At 35.0% G+C, this 9,370-nt stretch overlaps 1 protein-coding gene across 1 annotated transcript; it reads left to right on the top strand.

Annotated features, from left to right (window-relative positions):
- Positions 1-231: 231 nt before the first annotated feature.
- Positions 232-7,488, top strand: LOC118768101. Its single transcript, XM_036513913.1, has 4 exons — positions 232-722; positions 3,093-3,422; positions 5,971-6,062; positions 7,312-7,488. The coding sequence occupies exons 1-4, from the start codon at positions 710-712 to the stop codon at positions 7,486-7,488; spliced, it is 612 nt and encodes a 203-aa protein (XP_036369806.1). The 5' UTR covers positions 232-709.
- The last annotated feature ends 1,882 nt before the right edge of the window (positions 7,489-9,370 follow it).

Here is a 9,370-nt window from a genome sequence, read left to right as displayed (position 1 = left end):
TAAATCGAAATACAATCCAAAGCATAGCTTCATTTCAATAAGATATGGATTCTCGTCCTGTAATCGTTGACCACAATTTTTTTCGAGGGCATTAAGTGTAATATAAATTACACTTAATGCCCTCGAAAAAAATTTAAAGCTATCGATATATTGCCAAATTAAAATAAAATCGTTTTACTCACCATGCATACAAACGCAGTCGACTTGTTTCAAGTGGTTTAGTTGCTAAGATCGATGGATAGAAACAGTTGCTGTTGATAACCTAACAAAGCTACGGGTAAAACTGATAATTTACTTACCTTCTGAAGAGCAAAGCATTCTGGAGAGAAAGACAAACGAATATCAGACCTGGAATTTAAGAACTTATTTTACGAAAAGTGAAATTACCTGGCGACGACTTCTGGAGTAAGAGGAAAAGAATGTTCAAGTTGGCCATCGATTTTATAAGAGTGGAAGAACTCGGGAGAGATTGTTTTAAAGACATCGTCTTTTCGAAGCCAATGCAAAAAGAAATCAACTGTGAAATATCTTGAATTTATTCTTAAATTACCAGAACGAAGAGAATAGGAATAAATAAAAGAAAGCTTGTTTATCGAGACTAGGAAAAGGGAACATTAAAAGGCAGAAGCTTATTGTTTACAGTGGGACACTTCTGGTTGGTCGATTTTGCAACTAAAAGTGAAGTTTACTTAACAACCCTGTAACAGTGATGAACCTTAAAGGTAAGTGAATTAATAATATTAAGAATGAAAAGAGAGAAATTACTGAAATTGTTTTTATAATCCTATGATAAAATACTGTAGCTGACTTGTGCTTTATTACACTCGGTTTACCATTTTCATTTTCCACTTCCGATGAGAATGGAAAGGACGGAGATGGATTTGTAGAAATCATGGATCGACTGATCAACTATCCTTTCTACTCTGTCTTGAAACTTAACGTTCTGATTTCGAATTTTGCTGTGATTTAGGATTTAATGTAGATAGACAGATTTAAAATAAAGAAATATATATGAAAATAGGGTAATAAGTCTTAGGATAAGGATTTGCGAGCTGTTGAATATTAAAACAAATAACACTGGGCAAATTTTTTCTTGTCTGGTGCCTGGAATATTTCAATGAATTCCAAGTGATTTTGCCTGCTAAATTCAAAACTTACTCCAGTTTTTTCTTTATCAGGTCTGGTTTTCTGACTAGACCTGATAGAGTAAGTATTTTATTCATACAAGAAGCATATAATATGAATCAATAAAGAGAGAATATTACTGAAATTGTTTTTATAATTCTATAATCTACAATACTGTAGCTGACTTGTGCTTTCGTTACATTCGGTTTACAGTTATTATTTCTCAGTTCCAGAGAGAACGGAAAGGACATGGATGGATTTGTAGAAATCATGAATCGACTGATAAAATATCTTTAGTATTCAGTCACGTCCCGTTACATTCTCTTTAGAATCCCACCGTGGCGGATATTGTACTTCGTCTGTGTGTCTCGTATGTTCCTTACGTCCATAAAAGAAATCATTTATAGACAAAGAGCTGTGAATGAGAGAATCAATGAACCTCTCTCGAATTAAAATGTCACTATCTAATCTCTATTCAACTTTCACTTTCGTTTTCAATGAAATGAGAAAACGAAGCTTAAATAACATCGAATCAATCTTATATCTTTGCTTAAGAAAAATCACGATTTTCTACCATTGTAAAAATAGTTATGTTTCAGATAATGAGTAATATTTAAGGATATACAAGTTAGGATTCCTGGCTGTTATCCAGGCGCCACGGGTTCCATTCCCGTCACAGGAATGGCACTGATTTTAGGTGCAGGTGTCCCTGTATAGTAAGAGGTTTGCTTTCCAACCACATAGTTCCGGGTTCTGTCCCACTGCGTGGCACCAGCGGCAGGGGCAATTTAGTTTAAATCTGAGACGACAAAACCCTTGCGAATGTTTGTATTGATTAACGAAAACTGAAAGAAACCCGTCTCAGACACACGCGCGCACACATCTATCTATCTATCTATCTATCTATCTATCTATCTATCTATCTATCTATCTATCTATCTATCTATCTATCAAAAGATTCTAACAGGATATATATATATATATATATATATATATATATACAAATACATACATACATGCATAAACACACACACAAATAAATGTACAGGGAACATAATCGGTACTGAAGAGTAATAAAGTAAGTTGACTTCTTTGGAGCTACTACAACAGAAGACAGATATATATATATACACATACACACACACACACACACGCACACATATATATATAAGAAATGAAAAAAGGAAAATACGCACACTTACATAGTTTTAATATAATTTTTAATATATCGACCAGTTTCGCTATCGCTATTCATGATATTATGTTTTCTTTATTTGAATTTTTATTTTTTCTTAAGAAGAAATTTTTGCATGATGTGAGTAATGAAATTCACGAGTGAATGATTTCACAAGTAGATATATAAAGGGAGGTAATTGGTTGTCGTTATTATTGTTATTGGTGTGAGTAAGGGAGATAACTGTTCTGCTTTCGGTAATAGGAGGGGAAATATGTATACGTGTACAGACACACACAAGTTTGAAAAACCTTGTTTAGTAAGGGGATTTATGTACGGTAATGTAATCGTGAATCGAAATATGTTAATAGATAAAAGTTGGTTAAGCGTGCATATTTAGACGTGTTTTGTATTTTTCAATGAAAAATATTTCTTTATTTAAACGATTTAGAATAAAGAAACTTTTTTCATTGAAAAATACAAAACACGTCTTAATATGTACGCATAACCAACTTTCCCTGTCGTGGTCAATGCGACGGTCACACGCTACACACCTTCCTTCCAAGCACTGTGGTAAACAGCAGAAAAGAGCTAGAACGTTAAAACTTAGCGCTCTTGAACAACAGAGTCCCAGGCCACTTTTTGCCAAGCGGTTTTACCCAGCATGCTTCAGCTTAATCTTCTCTCGGAACAATCCGGATACTTGTTGATCAGACCTCGTATATATATATATACACGCACACACATGAGGGGTGTGCATTTAAATATGTGTGTATAATTGTTTATTTTTCAGGAATGGAAGTACCAATCCAATTTCGTTTGACTCTCATATTGCTGCCAGCTTTGACTCTAGTATTTCTTATGGCCCCGAGAACTGGATTATCAGCGTGTACAAAAGTCTTTTTCGAAGAAATAACTTCATCAAAATGCTTACAGGATACGATTAGAATAACCGAGAACACGACGTCTGCTAATGATTGTGCACTTCGGTGTATTTTACGAAACCAGTGCCAATATTTTAGCTACTGTAATGGCGCATGTCATATGCATCAATCATTTCACGACAAAGAAATTAGGGATTTTGATTGCAACTGTTCGTCATTTATTTTGCTCTCTGGAAACGGTATGTGAATCACAATTTTCTTATGTGCTTTTCTAATTTAAGCGTCATTAACACTATGTTTTATATATACACATACATACATACATACATACATACATACATACATATATATATATATATATATATATATATATATATATATATGTATGTATGTATGTATGTACGTATGTATGTATGTATGTATATATGTGTGTATATATATATATATATATATATTATATATATATATGAGTATATATATATGTATTTATATATATATCTACATATGCATGTATACATGTACTTTATATAAAAATACAAAAATATTTTCTATAAAATTTCCGATGTGCAGATTTCAGAGTAAGTGAATAAAATATGAATGAGTTACAAAGGTGTACAGTTGTGTTGATATCAACACACTACCCCACAAAAAGTGAGGCATTCAACACTATTGCGCAAACTCTTCCTTTACTAAGTAGAGATCAAAAAAGGTACGACATCCTGAAAACACGCAAACTCATCAAATGCAAAAAACAAGACAAATCGCTAAAGAGACTACTAAGAAATGCGAAGCTTTACAAAATAACCACGAAACCAAATGTTGAAAAATGTGGACGCCCACACTGTGGAAACTGCCCCAACCTGCTTGAAGGCTTGGATTTCTTTTTCAAACAAGGATAGAGGTTCACAATTAAAACTAGTTTCCCTTGTGCCTCTGAGAACCTAATTTATGTAAAAACCTGCTCGAGTTTCAGACACCACTATATTGGACAAACGAGTATGACCTTGAGAAAGAGAACCACTTTACAGAAAGAGCAAATCCGTTTCCCGCAATACAGACAAATTCCTCTCAGTGAACATATAGAAAAATGTGCAGGTAACATCAAACCAAATTCCACAGTCTTCCCTTTCTACCAGTGCAAAGACACAATCTCTCAACTAGAACGTTTACAGTTGCATATGAAGGAGCATTGTCCGTTAAGGTTCTCACCATATCTTCATGGATTTCTGATGGAGTCATGCTTTTCAAATGAAGGTACTTTATGACAGCCCCATACTCAGTTTTCTCCATTTTCCTTGTAACCTCGACGCTTGTTTATTCAAAAATCTGCAACGAAAAATTAAAAATATCAGAATCATGAAAATGAGCAAAAATACTCCGAAAAGACTGCACTGACCAGAAAAAAAGCCGTATCAGCCACCTAGCAGCCTTGTTTCTAGGTTAGGCTCAAAATGTTTCATACACCCCTCGTATATATATATATATATATATATATAATATATATATATATATTTATATATAATATAAATTAGAGATAAAACCACTATTATGCAACTCAAACAGTGATAGACATAAACCAATATATAAATAACAAATAATATATATATATATATTTATATATATATATATATATATATATATATATATATATATATATATATATATATTATATATATATATAATTTTTTAAAAATATATAGCTTATAACTAGATCTCAAAAAGTATAAAATGGATGATAAAAAATATATAATATAATAAGTTACATATATATATATATATATATATATATATATATATATATATATATATATATAGATATATATATATATATATATATATATATATACTATAGCCTCAGGCCCACCAAATCCTTGTCATTGGATTTCGTAGACGGAAACTGAAAGAAGCCCGTAGTGTATATATATATATATGTCATATATATATGTATATTTGTGTGTGTGTGGTGTGTGTGTGTGTGTGTGTGTTTGTATCCCAATCATCGCTTGACAATCGATGTTGCTGTGTTTACATCCTTGTAACCTAGCTTTTTGGCAAAACACACCGATTGAACAAGTACTAGGTTTACAAAAAATAAATCCTGTGGTTCGATTACTTCAAGTAAAGGCGTTGCGCCGGCATTCTTTAACCTGTAATCGGCGAACGTAATCAATTGCTGTTTCGTTAGAGAAAAGTGGATAACATGATGTTTAAAAGAACTTTTACATAGATTCGCCGCAAATCAATTCATGCCTGGGCGATTATTTCGTGAATTGTGCCTGATCGTAAGCGGCCCTTATCGGTGGCAGAAATCAGGTCGCAAACGGAAGATTTATACTGGAATGAAGAAATTTCCTTCATTATCAGATGAAGTACATGATGATGATGATGACGATATTCTAGATAACACGGAAGAAAGTGATTGGCCGCCTAACTATGGATCGATAAAGAGCATCGATTTTTGTCCATTTGTATATCTATTTGACAACTATGCGGGAATCTTAAATAAATTTACGATAATGCCGGACGCAAAGAAAAGGGACTGTTTTATGGCACTCAAAAATAATGAGATCGTCAAATTTACTGTACGAGAGACTAACAATTATTATAGCTTTTGTACTTAATTAAGATGAAAATAAATATAAAAATTACTCTTAATAAAATCGTTTGTTTCGTTTTTTGCCTGTTTGTTAAACATATTCATGCAACACTTTCTTGCCCCTCAAGGGTTAACATATTGTCTGTACATTTTCATGTAAATTATTGATTTCTATCTATTTACTGATACAGTTACAGATTGGCAGAAAGTATTTGAGATGACCCCAAACTCATTCAAAAGAAGTCCTATTTATTTATACTGGGACAAATTGCCCATTGAAAAGGTAATGGAATTTCAAAATTCTCCTCATTTAATAAACAATCTCCATTTTAGTCAATCCGCTATATTTTGGGGCATTTGATTTTTCCCTTTTTTTCTGTCGATATTATAAGGGTGTATGACTTCAGTGCCCTTCGTACCGTCTATTTTGTTCTTGCAGTTTGCTTTTAGTAACAAAGGGGATCCAGTTTTGATACTGTGGATTATTTTCATGCATGTTATGGTTATAAATAGAAAAGGGGATTTAAGGGGGAGCTTGGAGAACGATAGAACCACAGCAGATGTTGGATCGTTGAGGAATACATATTTTGAAGTGGAATAACAAGGGACTTTAACTGCTAAAATCGAAATAAGAATGGTGAGTGGTTATAAGTGTAGGTGTATAGGGTTGGGTAGACATGAGGTGGAGAAAGAAGGGGAGAGATTATGAGAAGGTTCTGTATCAGCGAGGAAAAACGTTTGTCTTGCATTTTAAAAGGAAGCGGTGGAAGGATGAAATTCACGAATATGTAGTTGGGATAGTAAAAATGCTTTTAATTCGAGACGAACTTCAGAAAAGCTACACTCTACCAGGGTCAAAAGAACTTGTTGGACACACCTACATGCGTACCCCAGCATTTGGTCAAAAGCTACTGTCCCTCTGGCATCCGCTCCACCTAAGAGTCTTGACCAAGGAAGAGGCAGATCGAAAGCCCCTTTCTTGAGGTGACGTCACAACTCCTTTACTTCCATTCCTGATATCTCTCTTGATTCCTCCACAGAACATCGATATGTCTTTGATGTGGGATCGATTCTTGCTGTTTTTGTCTTTGTTTTATCCTGATTTTGTCAGGGTTTTCTAGTTCCTATAGATGCAACAAAACTTTTAGAAAGACTCCGAAATCATGACTCATTAGTTAGTAGTCTGATTCTCTGTCTCGTAAGTCAGCCACGTTTTCCTCTCAAACCCAATCAATTTCTGTCTCAATTTTGCACTTCTAACGCGACATAGCATTTCATCTTCTCATTTTCCTTCCTTCTGACTGTCTCTCTCTCTCTCTCCTCCTCCTCCTCCTCCTAGTTCTTGTCTTCTCTACTCTTTTTCTCCTGCACTCAAAGTCTCACTCTTCCCCCCGCCACTGTTCTCTCCATCTTATTCTCATCCTCCTACTCTCTTCTTATATCATATCCTAGTCTCCTTCCTCTTCCTACAACTCTGTCCTCCCCCATTCTCTGAGGTTCGTTACAAGTCCGAATTTACTTTCTATTTGCAGGTGGAGTTTCGTTTGAAAAAAGCATCAGGTGATAAAGTAATCATTTTCGATGGAACAGGGACGAATTCTATATCGTGGTTCCAGAAAGAGAAATTAATTAATCATACATTTAGCCATTTCCTTCCAGAGAAATTTACTTTCAATGAGAAGTATATATTATCTCTTCTTAACTCATAATTAACATCTTTAATTATTTAATAATTGTTCTTTTGAACACTTTCACGGTGTATATATAAGAGGAAAGTTCACAGATATACTTTATGTCTCATTGTTGTATAATATTATAATTCCATAATAATAATCCTTTCCACTAAAGGCAGAACGTCTGACAGTTTGTTGGGAGCGGGGAGTGGGGGGGTTGTCGATTGCATCGGTACCAGTGTCAAACTGGTAATCATTTCAACGACCCCTGAAATGGTGATAGGCAAAGTCGACCTCGGCGGAATTTGAACTCAGGATGTATAGACGGACAAAATACTGCTAAGCATTTTATCCGGCATGCTAAAGATTCTGCCAACTCGCCGCCTTATAATAATGAGAATGATAATGTTTTCGTTATGAAGCTTAAGGTTTGGGAAAAAGATCGATGAGGGTACAATTGATTTTGTGTGGGATTACATAAAAAAAAGCATGTAAACATAGAAAATAACAAAAACATAAGAAAAACAATTTATCAATTGTAATATTTTAGTTTCAGTTACCCGGAATTTACCATTGTGCATAAATACAGAAGGATAGAAGTCAAAAGAAAAAGTGGAAATAAGGAAGAGTACGATATTTCTCGCAAAAAGCGAAACGGTTGTAAGTAAAACATCGCCTCCTGATTTCAGTATAATTGATAGTATAACTCTGTGTTGGCGTGTGCGCATGCATGTGTGCGTGTGTGTGTATGCATGTGTGTGTGCATGTGTGCGTGCGTGCGTGCATGTGTGCGTGTGTGTGTGCATGCGCGCAAAGGTCTGGTTTACAAGAAGCATTGTTTCATAAACATAGATCTTTCAAATAAATTTTCTTTAAAGCCAAAACAATGCAAGTTGTAACAAAATATTAATAATACAACTCAGTGGTTTATACTCTTCTCTAGTATTTCAGTATTTCGGAGCAAGGAATCCTTCTTCGGGAAATTTACGGAGAAACGGTGCTGATAACTGTTTTCCCTGCTCTCTGGCGTGTGATTATGAAGAGTTGGTTTGTGTTGCTATACACTGAACCGCAAAAGAAACGGGACATGTGTGTGACTGTGAAATACGTTTTGATTTCTTTATGTCTGAGATAAATTTTGATAAATCTGATAAAGTCAATCTCTTAGATACATTTTGACCTCAGTCTATGGGTCGTTGTCATGTGTTCTGGTTGTGGGTGGATTTCTGGGTCGTGGTCATGTTCTGGTAGTGGTCATGTGTTTTGGTAGTGGGTGGATCTATGGGTCGTTGTCATGTGTTCTGGTAGTGGTCATGTGTTCTGGTAGTGGGTGGATCTATGGGTCGTTGCCATGTGTTCTGGTAGTGGGTGGATCTATGGGTCGTTGTCATGTGTTCTGGTTGTGGGTGGATTTCTGGGTCGTGGTCATGTTCTGGTAGTGGTCATGTGTTCTCGTAGTAGGCGGATCTATGGGTCGTTGTCATGTGTTCTGGTAGTAGGCGGATGTATAGGTCGTTGTCATGTGTTCTGGTAGTAGGCGGATCCAGCTCATTGAGATTGTAGGTCGTGTATGTATGTATGTATGTATGTATGTATGTATGTAGTATGTATGTATGTATGTATGTGAGAATGTTTGGGGTGGATTCAGTGATGGTTGAATATTTTTTCAGTGTCTGAAAAGCATTACGGTGAAAAAGACAAAGACAGTCCGTGGATTGCTAGAAATCGGATCTGATACATCACCAACTCGTCTCACTCCTGCCTTTCCGTTTTCGGAAAATAGGTGCACAGTTATTTGCGGAATGGTCAAATTAATTTCAATGACACAAAAACCTGAAATGTTATCAATTTTATTTAGTGTTTTCAGCGGTTAACTTAGTAACAAACTTTACTTTTTATAGGGATATATATGTATGTA

This window comes from Octopus sinensis, linkage group LG27 (assembly GCF_006345805.1).
Source record: "Octopus sinensis linkage group LG27, ASM634580v1, whole genome shotgun sequence".
In the NCBI taxonomy this organism is placed as follows: domain Eukaryota; kingdom Metazoa; phylum Mollusca; class Cephalopoda; order Octopoda; family Octopodidae; genus Octopus; species Octopus sinensis.
Note: the sequence above shows the minus strand (reverse complement) of the source record. Positions and strands in the feature narration are given on the sequence as shown.